A 21,184-nucleotide genomic window follows, 5' to 3' on the forward strand; every position below is an offset into this window, starting at 1 on the left:
TGCCCCAAGGGCTCCAGTCATATCTTCTCCATGAGACAGGGAGCCCTCCAATGGCAGGGCCCATAGATCAGGAATTCCCCAAAGATGGGAACAGTGTCTTTCCTATTTGCTTGAGAGCCCCACAGGGGCTGTCTCCCATCCTATAAGGTGCCTCCTGGGAGCATAGTTCCTTACCTCCTTCCGCAGACTGGGAGCCTCATGAGGGCAGGGACCATGTTCTTCCTCTCTCTTGGGGTTCCGCATCTCCAACACACACAGTGGATGTTCTCGCTGGTGCTGGACTCTTGGAGTAACTAGATAGTCAGCTTCTTGGAATGGTGTTGAACGTCTGGAATTTTTCAGTGTCAGACACTTCACCATTGAACAGGGGCCATGTGCACAGGCTGAGCCCTTGGCCTCTGGCTCCTGGCCCCTTCTGCTTTCATCTGGCTAATTGTAGAACCAGACTCTTGGCTGGTCTAGAGGAGGCTTCAGGAAGGAAGGGGGAGGTGGTGGGATGGTGGCAGCTAGAATGGGCATCTCTTACTCCAGGAGGGGTGCTCTCTCCGGAAGTTTGGGCCAGGGGTCAGGGCTGCCTCCGGCATCTCACAGGTTGGTCCAGAGGAGCAGGGCTAAGCTAGCCACCCAGGAGGTGTAGTACTTAGGTAGCACTAAGGCTTCATGGAGTCCCTTCCCTACGTTACCTGCTCTCACCGAGGAGAGCGCCTGAGTGTGGGAACAAGTCGGTACAAGTTAACAAAACTCAGGGGAAAGAAACTGAGGTCCAGGGAGGTAAATGATCAGCCCAGGATTACACAGGTTAGAAAAAATGAGGACTCCACCCTTCTCTGACTTTAAGTCCAGATCTCTTTGCTCTTTGGGGTCCCTGTGAAGAGTCTGAGGACTGCTCTGTAGACAGAACAAAGAAGGGGCTTCCGTTGCAGGAAACCTACTCTCCCTCCTATGCATGGACTCCCAGCCTTAGAGCTAAGGCAGTCCCTGCTTCGAGCTGTCCTCAGTCACTAATACCTCAGTGTGAATGAGTTTGAAACCCTTCCTAAGAGCCATGCAAGAGTGAAAGTGTTAGTTGCTCAGTCGTGTCTGACACTTTGCGACCCCGTGGACGGTAGCTCATCAGGCTCCTTTGTCCATGAGGATTCTCCAAGCAAGAATACTGCAGTGGGTTGCCATTTCTTCCTCCAGGGGATCTTCCTGACCCGGGGATTGTACCCAGGTCTCTCACATTGTAGGCAGATTCCTTACCATCTGAGCCACCAGGGAAGTTCTAAGAGCCTTGGGAGATTAGGAATCCTGTAAGCCTCAGTCCAGGGAAATTCAGGGACCAGAGACAGAGGAAGGAGAAGCAACTCGGTGCCCCCAGAAACACATGCTGCTGACCTCACGTTTGACCACTAGCTGCCAACTCTCCAATCCTTCCCCCTGCCATTTTCTTGTAGGGCTTTCTTCACACTGTCTACATGGAGCAGAGTAAGAGCATTTCAGCCTTTCTTTAGAGGCTTTTATGACTCAAGGACAGGGGATAAGCATCTTGAGGGCACATGATAAGGAGCTGGAGGTGCCACAGGGCTAAGATTTCTGTCCCAGCTCCACCCTGCAGGCTGGGTAAGGACCCCAGAGGCTGCCCTGCCTCCAGTCCAGCCTGGGCAGCTTCACCTCCAGCTGTCTTCTTCATCCTGCTAAACTCCCTCTGTGCTTCCTCCGCAGTTTTCATGAACACGGCCATCCCCATTGCAGCTGTCCTCATCGTAAGTGGATCCTTTCTCCGTCTCCCATTGTTGGGGGGTTGGTTGGGGGCAGTGGGGATTTCTGGAGTGAGAGATTCCCAGGGTTTGGCCTTTCTGTACAGGGGCTTCAGGAGCTAGGTGCAGCAGGGGCACTGAGAACAGGGTCACGGATGGCAAGTCTGTCTGTATATGGAGCTGGTCGCTTCTCCACACCCCATCCAGGCAGACAAGACCTCTGCCTCCCAGCCTGGAAGACCTGATGCTTAGTCTCGAGAGCAATTAAACTTTCTTTTAAAAAGTGCCATCAAACTTCTTCATTATAAAAGTGAGACACGTTTTTGTAGAAACGTTGGGGAATTCAGAAGGGAAAAGGCAAAGAGAACTTAATTCACCCATAATCCCACTGGCAACAACTTCAATGTGTTTCTTTCCAGTCTTTTCTTGAGTCACAGAATACAGCATTTTTACAAAAATAGGATTGTGCTTCACACGCAGTTTTGCAACCTTTTTAAAATTTAAGACTATGACATGAACAATTCTCCATGTCATTAAATATCACAGTGGTGGTTTTCTAAAGCAATTTTGGCCAAAGCTGTGTGGGAGCTGAGTAGTGGGGGCCAGCAGCACACCCCTCCAAAAAGGCCACACGCCCACAGCCCCTTCTCTCAGGACTCCCATCCTTGACTTCTGTGACTGCTGCAGTTCTTTAAAGAGATGCATTTCTTTCCCCCGGGGCCGGAGTTCCTGAACTGTGTCAAGTTCACAGCCTGTCAGTCACGCTTGGGAATTCACTTTCAACATGACTTATTGGGCTGGTTCCCGGCCTGGCTCTTGGGGAACTGTGGGTAACAGAGGCTACCGAGCCAAGCCAGGTAGCCAGAGGCTGGGGGGCACAGCTGAGGAGGTTGTTTTGTAAATAGCATGTTTACATTTTCCGGCTGAGGACTGTTGTCTGAGAGTGAGCAGAGCTGACCTAACCTGAGGGCTCCTGGTGTTCCTGGAATGAAGGAGGCAGGGCCAGGAGGGATGGTTCCATGAGATGACTCTGAGGATGACAGCATCTCCAACCAGAAGTTCCCCTGGATCCCTTGCTCCCCGCTTCTGGTTTCCTTCCCCGGAGACTGAGGCCCGCCAGTGTGGGAGGGGCCCGTGCCCTGAATCCCGCTCTGCTCTGTCTCATTTGTGCCTCTGTCCACAGACCTTCGTGGGCCACGTCAGCTTCTTCAGAGAGGCCGACTTCTCCCCCTCAGTGGCCTTCGCCTCCCTCTCCCTCTTCCACATCCTGGTCACACCGCTGTTCCTGCTGTCCAGCGTGGTCCGGTCCACCGTCAAGGCTCTGGTCAGGTGAGAGGAGGGGTCCGGCCAGGGCGACAGGCTGCTCATGTGTCGGGCCCAGGCTCGCTCTGGCGACCACAGCAACCATAGCTGTTTGGTCCCGGGATACGCCTGCCCGTTGATGTGGGCTTTGCTGAAGCTGGTTGTGGTTGATCAGAGGGACATAGTCCATGTGTAGCTCCCCTCTACACCATCCCTGAGAAGGACTAGCCAAATTTCTTATGTCCTCCAAGGAGAGGGAACTCAATGTCACCTTCAAGACAACTCCATAAAAAAAAAAAATCGACATTGAGCCGAACTTGGTATATCCTCATAAATTCTAACCATTGCTCCAAGTTCTGCCCTCCAGAGCCACTCAGAATGAACATCATCCCTCTCCCACATGATGACAGCCCCGCAGATGTTAGAAGGCATCCCTGAAATCCTTGTCTTCCCCAAGCTGAACACCCGCGGTCTCTCCACGGGACTCAGCACCTTCACAGTCCTGGTCGGTGAAGAGGCTTTCCCCAAGCACCTGCACCCCCTGTCTCTAACTGGCCTGCACTCTGGGAGGCCCCACTTCAGGGCTCAAGAGCCCAGTGGTGACTCTGCCACTCTCCCAGAGGCATCACCTTCTTGGGAGTGAAAGCCTGGAGGTAGAAGGCTGAGGCTCTAGCTGGGGAATGCCACAGCTGGAGTGTGAAGATCTCCCGAGGCCGCTGAACTAGCTTTGTGAAAGCAACGGGCAGGCGTGCCTCTAGGGAGAGCTGGCTATGTCCTTCCTTATCACCAGTGGGACCAGACAGGAACAAACGTCCTCTGTACTCAAACCCCTCCAGCCTTGTGGGAAGTGACATCCCTCTCCTGAACCCTGGCAGGTCCGAGGCAGCTGGCAGGAGGGGTGGCTGTTGGAATGAAGTAGCTGATGGAAAGAGGGTCAAGGATGGAGGGGCATAACACAGCAGAGCTGTGGTCATAGGAGAATCTCACTAGGGAGTAGCTGGCTGGAAAGGGATTAGCTCCCATTTCCAGGATCAACTGTGTTGACTCACTTTTAGTGACATTGTGAAACAACTAATGATCAACCCTCCTCCCCCACCCCTACTCCAGCCGATGATTCTGTGTAGAACCCATATATTCAGAGGTGTTACAGCTATGGGGAATCTCTTGCCTGACCCAGAAGCATTTCTATATAAATACTCCTCATCTCACCTCAGGATAGCTACAGCCTTTTTAAAGAAGGAGACCAGACTCTGGGCTGAAAGTGGGAACATAACACAGCCTGAAGCTTTACCCTAAGTCAGCTCCATCTCCCACTCCTTGCCCCCGCACCACCCCACCAAGCTGTGTTGGAATGGGGACAGAAGGAGAAGCAGGCAGAGGCTGGCAGTCTGCTCCTTGTATGGGGAGAGACTGTGTGCTCAGAACAGAGATAGGGGTGGGGTGGCCCCAGGCTGTTGGAAATTTTAGCAAAAGGTGGGATTGTATGAACAATTCTCAAGATTCCCCAGACACCTTGCCCACCCCTAGGGATAAGAGAGAATGAATCAAGTGAAGATTCTGGAACCTCCTCTGAGTTCATAAGGAAATGCTTGGGGGTGGAGAATAGCCTTTTCCTCCTTGAGTTGGGAATAATACTTCTTCCACACCTCCCCCAGCAAGATCAAATTATTTAATGGGGATTCAATTATGTGCTTATAAACCATTTAACAGTGTCCGCTGTGTAGTTAGTAGTGATGTCATGTCATGTCTGACTCTTTGTGACCCCATGGTCTGTAGCTTGCCAGGCTCCTCTGTCCATGGAATTCTCCAGAAAAGGGTACTGGAGTGGTTAGCCATTCCCTTCTCCAGTGGATCTTCCTGATCCCAGGATTGAACATGGGTTTCTTGCATTGCAAGCAGATTCTTTACTGTCTGAGCCACCAGGGAAGCCCCAACTCAATGGTTAATAGCCAATCCTAATCCTAACTAACCTATCAGAACTCCCATAAAGCCCAACACCAACTATCCTTAAGTCTAATAACCAGACTAACCAACTAACTTTAAACTAACCCTAAAACTAGTCAGTCCCTCCTAATCCATGCCCTAACCTACTCCAGCTGACTAGTCAACACTAATAACCCTAGTAACTCCTATTGCCCCCACAGAATGGCCCTGGTCTGTCCCTTCCTGTGTGGGCTTTGTGGAGGCCACAGCTGGAACCTGAAGTCTTCTCAGAACTGCTCTCTCAGGCCTCGCCCTCCTCCCTCTCCCCTCCTCTCTGCCCCCCCGGCAGGGTGAGGGGTGTCTGCGCTTCCTCTGCAGCGTGCAAAAGCTCAGCGAGTTCCTGTCCAGCGCAGAGATCCGTGAGGAGCAGTGTGCTCCGCGAGAACCCGCGCCCCAAGGCCAAGCCAGCAAGTACCAGACGGTGGTGAGTGCCCCCCTGCCCTGCACCCCAACCCCGGTGTATTTCTCTAACGCCTGCAGCTCGAGCCCTGCTGTTGTCCTGCCTCAGCTTCCTTGCACAGCTCCCAGCCCCTGGGCCCTCACCTCCTCTAATAAACTCCAGCCCCTCAAGGTTGTGAACCGCAAGCGTCCAGCCCGGGAGGATTGTCGGGGCCTCATGAACCCACTGCAGAGCCTGGCCCCTGGCACAGATGGGGATGCTGACAACTGCTGTGTCCAGGTGAGTCCTAGACCCTGCACCTCCATGCCCGGCCACCCAGCACCATCTCCACAAGGGAGCACAATGTCTGAAGGATCAGACACCTGGGTCCTGAGCCCTCTGCCCTGGATGGAGGTCACCCTGCCTGCCTGTAGTGTCCATAGGAGCCCTGAGACCAGGGCCAGTGCTTCAATCTCCACCAAGTGGGGGCACCTGTGGCCATCCTCTGGGGAGGGTGCCTCAGGTAGAGGTCTGCATGAGAAGGCCATGCTCCAACTCCCCTGCCTTGGAGGTGGACTGGAATCAGTGTGTGTTTTGTTTTTTTTTTTGCTTTCATGGGGGAGGGGAGGCAAGACTATTCACACCAAACTCAGCTGCCTTTCTGTTCTCTTCTGGTCGGTGGGGTGCCCCTAATGAAGATCATTGGAGGCTTCTTCACGTGGACACCCGATGGAATCCCCACACTGTCCAACATCACCATCCGCATCCCCCGAGGTATGACCCGGCTCACACCTCCATCATGGTCTAGGGGTGTCCCCCTCAGAATCATGTCTGAAGTGCCCCCTCCCCATGTTCCACTGAATGACGAGGAGAGAAAAAGAAAAATCAGGACCAATTGAGCAGCTGCTGTATGTGCACTCTTGGTGGGTGCTCTGGGGTACGAAGTCTAGAGAGGGGCTGGGCTCCTTCCTCGGGGAGTCCAGGTGCTTGGTGGGAGAGCAGCAGCAAGGACAGGGCAGGACAGCGGGGTCTTGATGTCAAACCATCTGTTGCAGACAGAGTGGGTGCTTCACAAAAGGAAAAGTGATCCCCAGTAGCCAGGGAAAGCATTGTGAAAGAGCTGGGGACTCCGAGAATGAGCAGGGTCCTTCAGGCCGTGAGCAGGGTAGACAGTTGGGCAGAAGCAGCAGCTTGAGCAAAGCATGGGAAGGAGAAGGATAGGGTGGCCTTTGTGGGGACCAAGAGGCACTGAGCTCACACTGGAGAGCACTGGAGAGAGACGTAGGCCCTCAGGAAAGGGCAGGGAATTAGTAGTAGAAGAACATGGGGAGCCAGAGATAGGGTGTGGGTTTCCAGAAGGAAAGGCTCAAAGGAGGAAAGGACTCCCTGGGGATTCTAGACAGGAGAAGAGCAGGTGGGGGCCCTAGAGTTGGGTTGCTGCCTGTCTGTCTGGGTGGTAGTTGTTCAGACTCTCTCTGGCCTCCGCTCCCCCTGCTGCCCTCCCTCCCTGCAGGTCAGCTGACCATGATCGTGGGGCAGGTGGGCTGCGGCAAGTCCTCGCTCCTCCTCGCCACCCTGGGGGAGATGCAGAAGCTCTCGGGGGCCGTCTTCTGGAACAGGTACTGTGTGCACCTTCCGGGCTCAGTCAGTGGAAAGGCAGCGGCAGGTGGGCAGCCCTCCTCGCAGCCGTTCTCAGTGCAGGGTGCGTCATGCGTGTATTGAGTGTGTTCCATGAGCGCTCGGTGAAACCAGTTACTTGTTACTCTCGTTACCATCATTAGCATTAGCCCTCACTATGTGCCAAGGACTTCCCTGCTGGCTCAGATGGCAAAGAATCTGCCTGCAATGCAGGCACCTGGGTTCGATCCCTGGGTCGGGAAGATCCCCTGGAGAAGGAAATGGCAACCCACTCCAGTATTCTTGCCTGGGAAATCCCATGGACAGAGGAGCTTGGCGGGCTACAGTCCCTGGGGTCACAAAGAGTCGGACACGACTGAGTGACTAACACTTTCACTATGTGCCAGGTACTTTGCCAAGTCCTCTGCACACACTATTTCATTTAATTCTTACGAAAACCAGTAAGGTGAGTACTGTTAACAGATCTCATTTTGGACAGAAGGGCCAAACGATTTGCCCTAATTCACCTACCCAATTAGTGGCAAAGCTGGAATTCAAACTCAGTTCTGTTTGACTCCAAACTCCACGTTCACTCAGCTGCACTGCCCCCCACTGCGGGGATCCATAACATGAACGTTGGTTTCTGGCTTGGTTATCAGCAAAGCTGATACAGACCAGTCAGTGCGTATTTCAAGGAACCAGAGATAAATCAGGCAAATGTGGGATTCTGTGCAAAGATCACTGTTTCAATTAAAGAGCCGAACCCCAGCCTGAGTCAATCATGAATCTATTATTTATGGCTATCTATTTCCCCAAAGCACTTGAAACTAGTTGATTAAAGATACATAAATGATAAAAGCTTTTTTAAAAGCAAGAAAAGAAGAGCCAAGAAATGAAGAGGGTGGGAAAACTGTTCAGAAACCTGGGCAGAACACGTCTACTGCAGTCAACATGTAACCTGGGTTGGAGTCCACCACCCTCTGCCCCCCAACACCTCCCTGCCCCCAAGTATCCAAGAGAAAGAGGGATATGATCAAGGTTTAAGGAATAAAAGTCGAGGCCAATTCAACAGAGGACAGACTTTCCCTAGCAATCATTTCTAGGGGCAAATTAGCATTCAGGATGTCAGGTTTTTTCACCAACTTGAGAGCAGACTGAGGAGAGAGAGAGGCCTTGGGACAGGCCCCCCCATCTCCTGCTTTTCCAAAATGCCCCTGAACAGGGCACTCAACAAATGGCAAGTTTCCTTCCTCAACGGGGCTATGGGCTGGCAATGAGCTCCTTGGGTTTCCTATAACTTCAGACTCAGGAACCTTAATTCCACTGGGAATATGGTGTGTCTGGGGGCACAGGGTCTCTGCCTCCATTCCCCATCTTATTCAGGTGTTTCTCAACACAGCCTGACTGGAAAGGTCCAGGCATTGGATTGCCAGAGCCTGGTGCCAACTGCCTCTCAGGGCTTTGGAGGGAGGAGCCCTGCCACTGGCTGCCTGTGTATATCTGTGACAGGAAGACAGGAAACCCCAGTGAACTGTGAGCCGAACAGAACAACTGCTAGTCACTGCGCACCCGCTCTGCGCAGGCCCTTGGCTAGGTGCACTGCACACATGAGCTCATTGGATCCTCCGGCTGGGTGCTATTACCCCATTTCACAGAAGTAGGAACTGAGGACAGCGAGGTGGGGTGACATGCTCAGCATGTGGACCAGAGTCCCAAGCCTGGACTCTTTCCCTCAAGCCTGCCTGCTGCCTTGGGCTGGGGTGCCTTGCGTCTTCGCTCCAGAGATTATTCTCCAATTTCCATGTAGAGGGCAAGCTGGATCCTCTCAGGGCAGGGTGGGATTTCCTGGATGGGATTACACTGCTCAGAGACTGGGGTCACTCCTGGATTCCCATTTCTGCATCTGGCTCAGCCCTCTCTGAGCCTGTCCCCTTTGTCCCACTTCCTTCATCTCCTCCCCACCCTGCTCACCCTCGCGTGCCCTTTCACACCAGCATCAGACCTCTCTGTCCTCTGCAGAGGCCTCAGCCTCAGGCTCCCACCTCCTCTCCAAGCTCTCAGGGTCTGACTGCTCCTCCTTTCTCTTTGGAAGCCTCTGCCCCAGCCCCAGGGGGTCTCTCCAGGGAGTTAGAGCAGCTCTTTTGTGCAAGATTACTGTGTAAGGTACTTTATTTACTTCATTGTCTTGGTCACTCTTCACCAAACTCTATGAGGCAGGCGTTCTCATTATCCCCATTTAACAGATGAGAAAATCTGCACCAGCCCCAGGGGGTTCAGGGTCCTCTCCAGGGAGTTGGAGCGGCTCTTGTGTGCAAGATTACTGTGTAAGGCACTTTATTTACTTCATTGTCTTGGTCAGTCTTCACCAAATTCTATGAGGCAGGCGTTCTCATTATCCCCATTTAACAGATGAGAAAACTGAGGTGAAGCAGGTTGCCCTGAGCCACCCAGCTCTTAAATGGCAGAAGTGGAATGTACACTTAAGTAGTGCTCAAGTGCATGTGCTTTCCACTGTGTGCTGAGAGAGAAGGGGCTGGAGATCAACATGAAGAAACAGCCAGCCTGACGTTCAAGGCCAGCAGCCGCTATGGCTGTGATACCCTGCCCCCCGACCCCAGCAGAACCACCACATCGCTGCTCACAGCTCTGTCTGCATGGACACTCGCTCTCCTCAACAGGCAGCTTGGGCCCTACATCCTAGTTCTGTTTGAGGCTCAGGGAGGATCTCATGTCTCCTGAAGCTACTTTGTGGCAGTTTCCCTCCCAAGCATAGCGAGCACGTCAGGGTAGCCTGCAGCCCACCCTGAGAAGCTGTGAGAGTTCATTCATGACTCAGCTTGTGCTCTGGTTTCTCTGCATTGGTGTATTTACTCGCCACATATTTATCGAGTGCCTGCTATACGCCAGACCTCAGGCACAGCAATAGGAATGCAAAGATCATGAAGACGTGGCCCTGCTTCCAAAGGAGGGGAACAGATATCCAGTGCCATGGTGCCACCTCATGCCACCATCAAGCACAGAGGAAGAGTGAACTCTGAGGTCAAGGGGAAAAGACTCATGTGGACATGGTATCTGAGTTTTGAGGGACCCTTGTGGCTTCATCAAATAGAAGAAGCAGGGGTGGGAGGGGAAGATGTTCCAGGCAGGAGTATCAGGGTGGGCAAAGGCATGCTGATGTGAGAGGATGTGGTTCTGGTGCCCGGAGCAGTGGGTGTGAGGGGCGCTGGTGAAGGTCAGAACTGAAATGTAGGCTGAGCTGAGGTCAGATACCCTGTGTACCAGGCCCAGGAAATAAGATTTAGTCTGAAGGCTGTAGAAGAAAGGTACTGATGATACAGGATGAGGGATGGGAGAGAGAGAGGCCACAGGAAGGGAGACCAGCCCTGAGCTCATTACAGTAACTGGAAGGAGTAGGCTGGCCGGACATGGCTCATTGGCTTCATCTGCTCTCAGAATCCTGGCTTGTACACAGCTCTGCCTGGCCCACCTACGCTGGGCAGTGAGTTAAGTGTACGGGCTGTTTGTTGAGGGCCCTTCTACGTTACTTGCAGGAGCTCCATGCCTCAGACCTTGGGCGCCAGGTCTGCAGGGAGATGATGCACTTGCAAAATGAACCAAGAGCAAAATAGCATTTGACCCAGCAGCCCCTCCCGAGGGCCTGCCTGTTTGCAGCCAGAGGTGAGGGCGATGCCAGGTTGCTCCCATATATTTTTTAATCCATACCAGGGCTGAGACCTGGTAACCAGGCAGCCAGAAGAGTCCCAGGAGGCCCAAGGCAGAGATTTGGGGGAATAGGAGGCACACAACAGAGAATGCTCTGGGATACAGGTTTGTGTGTGCACCATTCATTTATTCCTTCCCTGAACAAGATGAGCAGTACTGCTGAGCGCATAGGATCAGAAGTTCAGGAGGCAGGCTGCCCGAGTTCAGATCTGGACTCCATCCTTTGGGAAATTCTGTGACCCTTCTGCACCAGTTTCCCCTTATTACCCACGGAGTTAATGTGAGGCTTAACCTGGCACATACCAAGTGCCCTATAAATATTAGTGTAAATATTATTCTTTGACAATGTACTTCTATGCCAGGAAAAAAATTCCCCTATTGCTCTTTAATTATACCCCAGCCTGTCTCCCAGGAGAGACTGCAGTGAGCTCCCTGGGGACAAAGATAATATCTTATTTGTGTCTCTGTATCTACAGTGCCTTTGCTAAATGAATGAACTGGGAACAGTTTATGACCTTTAGGAGACTGCCGTTAAATACGTCTTTATTTCTCTCTCCTTCCCACACACCTTGGCCCAGGCTGTTTCCCTCACCCATAATTCTACCACCCAACTTTTCCACCAACATTTAGAATGTACACATCCTCTTTGTGTGGCCTCATATCGCATGCTTGTGTGTCTGTCTCCCCCAGGACACTGGGCTCCTTGGAGGTGGGGCTGGAGGGTTATTCCAATGCGGTGCCGACACGGGATGTGTATTTTGTGAGCCTCTCTGTGTAAGCTACAAAGGAGAAGACCTGGCCCCACCCTCAGGGGGCTCACCAGTCTTAGGTGGACAGAAGCCTGTGGGGGACCCGGAGTCCAGGGGTAACGCCCTGAATTCCAGGCTGAAGAATTACTGTGGCTGCACTGAGAAGATCCCACACATCAGCTGCTGGGCTCCAGGTCTCTGGGAAGACTGTGCAGCTTTCAAAATTCTCTCTAATGATACTCGCCTGCCCCAGCCCAGCTCTGTGCTCTGATGCACCATTAACCTGGAATTTGCAAACTCTTTCCTTGATCATTAAGAGAAAAACATTCTGATAAGCGGTCAAAATTAGCAGATATACTCTAGTGAAGTTCTTTCCTTGGAAATAAAAAAAGAGAACCATTAGTGTCCACAGTAGATTGATTTTAGATGTCCCCCAGGAGCCAGCAGGAAGCAGGGATCCGAGAAAAACTTAGGAGTGGGAGAAAGAGCCCAGCTCCCCACCAGGAACTGCAAACTGGCCTCACTGGAGCTCCCTGCTGCTCCTGCCACCCGCTAGGGTGTGGGCCCGGGTCCTGCTTTCTCTCAGACACTCTCAGAGCATTGCTGCCTTGTGGTGGTTGGGTGTGAAAGCTGCTTCCTGAGACGCCTGATTCCCCAGGAGTGAAAAATAGCTCCTCTTAGATTTCCCTGGTGGTCCAATGGTTAAGACTCTGTCTTCCAATACAGGGGGTGTGGGTTCAATCCCTGGTCAGGGAACTTAAGATCCCACATGCTGCAGAGTGTGGCCAAATGCAAAAAAAAATAGGCTCCTCTCAGCATAGCCTTGTGATCCATCTGTTAATACAGTCCCTGGAGCCTTTGGGGAGTTAGGTCAGGAGCTCAAGGACACCCCAGGCTTCCTTGGCAGTTGTGGAGAGATGGTGGGCAGACAGAAGGGGCGCTGTGTGAACGTGACAAGCCTGCCTTGAGAACGGGATTATCTCTGGCTGTCGTTCTCACTCTGCCTCTCAATAGCTGTGTGACGTTGAGCAGGTTATTTCACTGGTCTGAGCCGTAGTTTCCTCATCTGAACAATAGCAAAAACCCTTTCCTCCCTCAGAGATTTGGCATTGGGACCCAGTGACCTCAATTGGAAAGGGCACTGTGGGTGAAAGGTTACATTTCAGAGCAGCAATAAGTATCTCTGGGGCGGGATGTACGGACCGTGGAGACCTGTAAGTCCTAATTTGCTCTTCCAACCTCAGTCCCCACAGCTTTCCTCTGTGTTTATTGTTGGGGGTCTTAGATGAGTGTTGGGGCCTTTGGATTCCTCCTCTGTCTGCACCTTTGAAACCAAACACTGAGCTGAAAGGATGGTCTCCCCACGCCCCTACTCCATCCCTCATTCTCAAACCCCATCCTCATCTTTCCCTCCAACCAACTCTGAGCTGTGTTGTTAATACATTCTCCCAGTGTCACGGTGAGGTTCCTACCATGACCTCAATTTTATAGGTAGGAAACAAGGCTACCTAAGTAAAGGGACTTGCCTAAGATTTCACAACCAGTGAGTAGAGAAGCCCCTCAGATACAGACTTTCCAGCCCATGTTCCTTCCGCTTCTCTCACTGCCTGCACTTGTGCTAGCTCCTCCTCCAGCCCGGAATTCCCTCCTTCCACTCCCAGTCTCAATCCTTCTCTCTTTGAGGTTCCATTCACCTGTAACTTCTGTGAGCCCGTCCTCACTTTCTCAGATTTCTTCCTCCTCCAAACTATTTGTAAAATATACATTTGGACTTACCTGGTGGTCCAGTAGTTAACACTTTGCCTTCCAATGCAGGGGGTCCTTGGTCTTTTGATCCTTGGTCAGGAAGCTAAGATCTCACATGCCTCGCAGCCAAAAAGCCAAAACATAAAACAGAAGCAATATTGTAACAAATTCAAAAAAAGACTTTAAAATAGTCCACATCAAAAAAAAAATCTTTTAAAAAAGTATAGTTTTCTCTGATTCTAAAAGAATGTGCATTGAATAAGAAAAGAAGCAAGTGTAAAGAGGGCAAAAACCACCTAATATGAACACATACAATATCCATCACCCAGAAGTTTCCAGTCTTTTTTCTGCATATTTGCATATGTGTTTGTATACTTTTCTCCCAAAGTTCTATAGCAGTTTCTTGCTCCTACTTTTCTTTTGGCCTCTATAGCTTTCTGACTTCTGTACGTGTGGGATTCACTCTGCCAGTCCATGAGCCATTTGAGGGCAGGCTCTGGGCCATGATTCAGGTTGGTGTGCACTCAGGGACCCAGCTCCCAGCTGGCTGCAGAGAAGGAGGTGGGTCAGAGAACTGGAGAGATAATCTTCTTAGCTCAGTGTTTGGTCCCAAAAGTGCAGGCAGAGGAGGAACACTCCTTTAATAGCCCAGCAATCAATGGGAAGAAGCGCATGCCATGTGTACCCTTCTTTACTTTTCAGATTAAGAAATACATATACAACAAGGAGGCTCATTCTAGAAAGGCTGGAACTATGCTGGAAAGAGGAGACGATGAACCTGGATTCACACCACAGGCTCCCTTCTCCCTAGCTCTGACCTTTGGGTACATCAGGCAAACTCTAAGCCTTGGTTTTTCTGTAAGATGGAAAACCTCTTTATAGAGTTGTGAGGATGAAACCATGGATACAAACAACTGCACACAATGCCTCACGTTGAGTGCCAGCCCCCCTCCCTTCCTTCCTCCCAAATAATTAAAGATGTCTGTTATCAACCTCCATTTATAACAGATCTCCCATATGCTAAGCCCTGTGGGGGCTAAAAAAGATGCTCTTCCTGCCTTAAAATCCCACTGGGGATAAACGACTTACACAGGGACTTATTAGAGGGGAAAGTAGTCCATTATAAGGGCTAATTGAGCAGCCCAGATAATGATGCAAACTGAGTTAGAGCCGAAGGAGCGCCCTGTGTCCCGGGGTCCTTGGGGAGGCCACAGATGTGCTTCCCTCTGGATAAACAACAGCCTTTGCAACTCTGGAAGCAGTCAAAGCAGAAGACTGCAGAGATAAGCTTCTCTGGGCTGTGGACGCAGAGTTAGAATTTGGAAGCTTGGGTTTTTTATCTGTTTCATGTTACCAGCTTGTCCATAAATCACAGCAATCTGATGATTAAGCAATACGAGTTAGGTTGAGTTGAGAGAATGAAGTGAAACTAATAAAGATCGAAGAATAAGATCATAGGGAGTTGGTGATTATATACCCATCAAGGTCTCAATTAAGTTCTGCCCCTCAGCAGAGGACAGAAGAGAATTTCATCTGTCTTCTTCCCATCCCTGTTTCTATCCATCCTGATTTTCCTTGCAAGAAATTTATCAGAGCTATGGCCTGGGTAGTCATAGTGAGGCAATATAACATAGTCATTAAGAGCATGGAGCTTTGGAATCAGACAAATCTATTTCCTCTGCTATTTGCTGGATGTGTGACTTTGGACAAGTTACTTAGACTCTCAAAAATCTCCTTGTCTTTAAAGAGACTTTCCTTGTCCATAAAGAGACCTCTTCCATATGGTTTTTTTGAACTTTAAAATAGATAATAGTATTGCAGTGCTAAACTCCAGTAGATAGTGAAGGCCAGGGAAGCCTGGTGTCCTGCAGTCTATGGGGTCACAAAGAGTCAGACACGACTGAGCAACTGAACTGAACTGATTGCAATGCTTATCACTGTGCTTGTCAAGATTATAATAAATGTTAGCTGGTTTTATTAAAGTAGTATCTGCATGAAAACAGAACAGATTGATTTTCCCCAAATGTGCATGTCAGATGTACACACTTCATTGGCAGAAGGTTGCTTCTGGAAGGTTGGAAGGTGGCCCGGGGCAAGAGAAAGAGCACTAGCGAAGTTGGCACCAAAATTCAGGTCACTTCACAGTGTTTTTCAAAAAAAATTTTTTACTATAATTCACAGTATGAGATGCATTTTATACCACAGTCTGCTACATTTATGCACTGACAGGCGAGAAAAAATTTTACACAAAGAATACACATCTTGACCACATGTGGTACAAACTGGTTTTGGGGTGGGGGAATTGTATGTTGGTTTGTTTTAGCGCAGTTGCAGTTTACTTATTTCGGACCCTATATTGGGTCCCAATCCACAGTTTGAAAACACTGTATGAAATGATTATGACCTTGGGAAAGTCACTTTCCCTCTCTGAGCTTTAGTTTTCCCAACTAAAAGCCCGTCCTGACACCAAGCCAGCCTCGCTGCTGCTGAGAGTGGTGCCAGGGGCACTGATGAAGCCCTTGCTGCTTGGAGGACGCCCATCCAGGGCCTGTGGGAGGGACAGACGTTGAGAAGCCACTTGGGGACACTGGGGATGGGTGGGAGGGGTGGGGATTGTGGAGGTTGCTTCTCCCCAAAGACACAATGTGATCTAAATAAAGGCAGTGGGCAGGGGAGAAGTAACTGGTGGTGTTTTTTCCCATTTGTGCCCCAGCAGCCTTCCTGACAGCGAGACGGGAGAAGACCCCAGGTACAGCCTTGGGACTGGGTTGGAAGTGGGTCCCCAATAATGGGAAGGAGCTTGGGGGGATTCCCTGGTGGTTCAGTGGTTAAGACTCCACACTTCCACTGCAAGCAACACAGGTTCAACCCCTGATCAGGGAACGAAGATCCCAAATGCCACGCCATGTGACCAATTTTAAAAAAGGAAGAAGAGGGAATACAGGGGAGGAAAGTAGTTTAAAAAAATGGGGGGGGAGGGGCTAGGCAGGGTGTGTGGGGCGGGGAGGGGTGCTAAGGATAGATTCAGGGCTGTATCGTCCACATACACTTAGAGACATGAAGCCCTATAACACGTGAGGCATGCATTCTCAAAGAGGGAAAAATCTGGTACTGGAGAGGAAAAACTTAGATATTCCAATGTTTTGTGGCTCTCCAAAGGGCCACAGTATATACGCAAACATACAGTAGATCTGTGGTTTTAAAATTTCATAGAGGATAGAGTCAGAAAGCGGATTAGTGGGAAGGGAGGAAGGTGATGACTGCTAATGGGTATGGCTTCTTTCAGGGGTGATGAAGATGTTGTGGATTTAGACAGCAGTGGTGGCTGCACAAACTTGTGAATATAATTTTTTTTTTAAACCCACTGAATTGGAAAATAAATGCAGCAGGGAAAGGACAATTAGAAAAAATACGTCTAAAATGGCCCTGTGGTGATCCAAAAAAAAAGTTGAGAAACAAAGCTATAAGGAGAGGAGGTGGTTATCCCCGAGGCCAGACAGGAAATTCAGCCTGTTGCTTTATGTTCTATGTGCTTTATGTTCTGGTTGTCTAAAACATCCAAGTGAAATAGATTAATGTGGCTGCAAGACCTTCAAAACCCTCCCTAAGCACACTTCTTTCAAGACAATCGAGACACACTGGAGGAGGTGGGAAGTCAGGACTGGGAAGGTTGACTTGACCTTGTAAATCAGTGTAAGTGTCTGGCCTTCACTCCCCAACTCCACAGAGGTTTCACAACCCCACATTTTCTCTGCCGTTTCTCCCACCTTGTCACCAAGTGCCAGGGCCTGATGACAGCCCAGCCTCTCTAGCCATAGTGACCGTAACTCTTGAGCCAAAAAGCAGACCTCACGGTATGTGACAAGTGTGAACATGTGGACGAGAGCAACAGGGCAGAATATTTGACACTGGAGCAGCTGGGGTCTGTCCAGGCCACATGTGACCCTGTCCCTCTGAGTGAATCTCCTAGGCTCCACGGTTGTCTTCTGGGAATCACACTTGGAGCGCTTCTCAGCCCTGCAGGTGCCACCCTGAGTTGCATCAGCTGTGGGTTCCCACCCCCAGACTCGCAGGCACCCATGGTCCCACCTGGGCTGGCTGCTGTCAGAGTGCACTCCCTGCTCCAGCTGTCTGTGCAGCCGTGTCAGCCCATGAGCTCGGCCAGTGCATCCGAGCCCTGGCTCAGAGGCTGGGTCTGCAGGACCCATGAGTTGGGCCTCAGACTCCCCTGACGTAGGAAGACCCCCACCACCGTGAGCCTACACCCAACGTGCCTTCACTCCACTCTCCCTTGTAATTTCACACACCCCGATTGTATTCAGGCAGTGGAGGCTCCCCAGGGGGACCTGTGGCATTTGTGGCTGCAGATTCCGTCTCAGGGGTCATCAAAGCCTCATGCTGGGTCTGAAGGAGCTGAGAATGTCTATGGCGTGCTCAGTCCATGTGGGTGAACCCTGAATGTATGTCTTTCCCTCCCTGCTGCAGCCCCGAGCGGGAGACGGTGGCCGACGCTGACGTCAGGTACTGTGACCCCGAGCACTGCCCCCTGGGGGAGACTTCCTCAGAGGGGCTGTGAGGCCTGAGGAGCCACAGAGTTCAGGAAGGCAGCTCCCCAGGTCCAACCCAGCCTCAGAGAAGGCCAGGGAGGGGGCTCTGCTTCACAGGGTGGCTGGGAGACCACTGCTCCTTCCAGGCATCAAGCCCTTCACACCAGATTGTTTTTATCCCTGTGGTCATCTTCTCCTTTTCTTTTTCCTTTTTTTCTTTCTTTGTCTTCAGAAACCATACCACAGTAAACATGATTTCCTTAACAGTGCTCTTTTTAAAATTTCCATTTGGAGAGTTAGCTGCTAACATCAAAGTTGAGTGGTTTGAGGGCTACGCAAGGAAGGAGGAGATCAGGGTTCAAGTATTCACTTAGTTGGCTTCTCCCAGGCTCTGAGCAGACCTGGGAAGGGGAACAGACTGCAGAGGTGGGACAGGGAGGGGTGGAGAGCAGGGAGGGGTTGAGGTCCCATATCCCCCAGTCAGCTAAGGCCCAGCACCCAAGCCTGCCTCAGGCCTTGGGGAATGGAGAGGCCACCAGGAGCCACACGCAGAGCAGATTTCAGCCAACTGCACCTCTTCATCTTCGCGGCGCCCCCACCCCCTAGTCCCAGTTTTATCCGTCAGCTTGATAACCACCTCTGACAGTGACCCCCTGAGAATGCCTCCTCTCCTCCTGCCCTACTTTTTCCAGGAAGAGAGGCCCAGTGGCCTATGCTTCTCAGAAGCCGTGGCTGCTAAATGCCACCGTGGAGGAGAACATTACCTTTGAGAGTCCCTTCAACAAGCAACGGTAAAAGCCTCCCAGAGGGAGGGAGCTGGGGGAGGGAAGAAATTGGTCATGCTTTAGTCTCCCTCCCCAGCCCCTAAGCACAGCCAGCTGCCTGCTCCTCCATCCATCTCCCTCACCCCGCCATCCTGCTCTCCAGCCTGCTGATCGGGATTCCAGCCTGTTCCATAAGGTCCACCTGGAAATGATCCAGATGTTCTGGACGTCGGGGCAGTCCAGCTCCCATGGTTGAGAGGGTAGGAGGGGAGGGAGGTGTGTGCACACTGGTGCCCCCTCTTGAGGTTGGTAAAAAGGCTCCCCCAGCGCTCTGCCCTCTCCATTCTTGTGATTCTCTGCCCCCAGCTCTGCAGCTCACACACAGATCCCTCCAGGGCTAATGACCACTGACATCCATGGACCTCTTTCCAGAGGCTCTTGGTATTCATGATTTCTTCTAATGCTCACACCAATCCCAGTAGGCAGGTACTATTATTATCCCCATTTTATAGATGAGGAAACCAAGACTCAGGACGGTTAGGTAAATTGCCCAAGACCACCCAGCCAGGAAGTGACAGAAATGGGTTTCGAATCCATCTTCTAACGCCCAAGTACCTGTCACCAAGACACTCTGATGCCTCCATGCACTCTGGCTAGCACCCACCCAGACTGAGAGCTGACCAGGGAAGTGTGAGGGGAGTAGGCTGGGCAAATATTTGAACGGCCATCATCATTTACTGCCTCAACAAACCAGCAGTGATTTTTCCCTGGCAGTGCCCCAAGCGTGGGCTCTGGCTCTAGCTTTTCCCACCGTACAGGGGCCACAGGCCCTCTCTTGTCACTTACATGGCTATTTGCTCCCATCCAATTTCATCCTTCAAATATTTAACTTGCTTCAAGATGGTGTCAGGTGCTGCCCTCAGCTCTTTTCGAGCTCACGTGGTGTTTGCTCACACCCATCAGGAGGCCCATTAAAGCCATCGCTCATCCTGGCACAGCTGCCTGGAGGGTAATGACCCTCTGCAAAAGCTCAGGCCCACCTCCGGCCAGGCTGCTCAGCTGTGTCCCCACCCCACCCCACTGCAGGTACAAGATGGTCATTGAAGCCTGCTCCCTACAGCCAGACATTGACATCTTGCCCCATGGAGACCAGACCCAGATTGGGGAACGGGTTAGTAGCAACCTCCAGGGGAGTTACTCAAAGCTGGGACCCTTGGCCTCCCCTGCTCCCCACCCATCACCATCACCACGCCCTGAGATCATTCTCAAGGAGAGCAGGGAATGTGAAATGAAAGAGGGGTAAGGCTGCAGAGTGCCTGCCATGGGATCAAAATGATCTCCTTGAGCCCTGGGCTTGTGGCTGTCCTGGACAAGTTTCCAGTCTTGCTGGGTGCAGAGGTCAGCTTAGCACTTTCCCAGGCTGGGGAGGACTTGACCTCTCTACTGATACCCCGAGTATGTACTGAGAGCCTGCCCAGCACTGCCCCGGGCTCAGGGTTATTCTTCCTGTTCCATCCTCAGGTGGGGTCCCTCCTCCATAAGCTTAGATGAATAGGATTCTCCCATGGCTGTCCTCCTGGTGTGTGATTTAAATCCCCTCATCCTAGGGCTTCCCTGATAGCTCAGTTGATAAAGAGTCCACCTGCAATGCAGGAAACCCTGGTTCAATTCCTGGGTCAGGAAGATCCACTGGAGAAGGGATAGGTTACCTATACCAGTATTCTTGGGCTTCCCTTGTCTGCAGTGCAGGAGACCTGGGTTTGATCTCTGGGTTGGGAAGATAGCTACCCACTCCAGTATTCTGGCCTGGAGAATTCCATGGACTGTATAGTCCATGGGGTAGCAAAGAATCAGACTTGATTGACAGACTTTCACTTTCCTCTGTCCTGGTTTTCATGGGTCAGATGGTCCCTAGCAGCTACATGATGAATTGTTAAAGGCCTGGGGATCATTCTCCCCACTTCTGAATGAATTCAGTGAACGTGTACAAGTTCCTCCTCTCTACCAGATGAGGAGGGCGCAAAGAGGTGAATGAAGCCAAAGAGCTCACATCAAGTAGGGGCCTGGACAGTCTCTGCTGAAGGGCTGTGCGGGCCTGACCTTTCCTCCCCTTCGGCGGCAGGGCATCAATCTGTCCGGTGGTCAGCGCCAGCGAATCAGCGTGGCCCGAGCCCTCTACCAGCACACCAACGTCGTCTTCTTGGTGAGTACACCAGCCAGCAACTTCCTTGAGGTCCTTGTGTCTGGCTGCCCCCTTGGCTCAGACAGACAGACACACACGCACACACACCATCACCAAACAACATCCCTCTCCAGGAGCAAACTTCTCCTGCCAGAGATAGTACCTACTGATCTTTTTTTTTTTTTAATTTATTTATTTATTTTAATTGAAGGCTAATTACTTTGCAATACTGTAGTGGTTTTTGCCATACATTGACATGAATGAGCCATGGGTGTACATGTGTTCCCCATCCTGAACCACCCCCAACCTCCCTCCCTCCCTACTGATCTTATTGATGGAAAAACTGAGACAAGATTAGTCCAACTGATCAATGTGGACGTCACACAGCTCTGCAGTAGGCACGAGGGGAGATGAGCAGTAATTATAGGCCCCTGCTTTGTAGCACATCCCCAA

At 51.3% G+C, this 21,184-nt stretch overlaps 1 protein-coding gene across 4 annotated transcripts in view; it reads left to right on the plus strand.

The window, feature by feature from the left end:
• Nucleotides 1-21,184, plus strand: part of ABCC8 (ATP binding cassette subfamily C member 8) — a 79,194-nt gene that overhangs the window by 39,769 nt on the left and 18,241 nt on the right. For 3 of the 4 annotated variants that reach the window (XM_061440669.1, XM_061440666.1, XM_061440668.1), the window contains 11 exons: nucleotides 1,705-1,745; nucleotides 2,923-3,068; nucleotides 5,343-5,448; nucleotides 5,587-5,703; nucleotides 6,102-6,177; nucleotides 6,917-7,022; nucleotides 15,952-15,987; nucleotides 17,724-17,759; nucleotides 18,478-18,576; nucleotides 19,636-19,720; nucleotides 20,672-20,752. In XM_061440669.1, coding sequence (XP_061296653.1) covers nucleotides 1,705-1,745; nucleotides 2,923-3,068; nucleotides 5,343-5,448; nucleotides 5,587-5,703; nucleotides 6,102-6,177; nucleotides 6,917-7,022; nucleotides 15,952-15,987; nucleotides 17,724-17,759; nucleotides 18,478-18,576; nucleotides 19,636-19,720; nucleotides 20,672-20,752 — 929 coding nt within the window. The remainder of the gene's footprint in view (nucleotides 1-1,704; nucleotides 1,746-2,922; nucleotides 3,069-5,342; nucleotides 5,449-5,586; nucleotides 5,704-6,101; nucleotides 6,178-6,916; nucleotides 7,023-15,951; nucleotides 15,988-17,723; nucleotides 17,760-18,477; nucleotides 18,577-19,635; nucleotides 19,721-20,671; nucleotides 20,753-21,184) is intronic. The other variant, XM_061440667.1, reaches the window with a different exon arrangement.

Source organism: Bos javanicus, chromosome 15, assembly GCF_032452875.1.
Source record: "Bos javanicus breed banteng chromosome 15, ARS-OSU_banteng_1.0, whole genome shotgun sequence".
In the NCBI taxonomy this organism is placed as follows: Eukaryota; Metazoa; Chordata; class Mammalia; order Artiodactyla; family Bovidae; genus Bos; species Bos javanicus.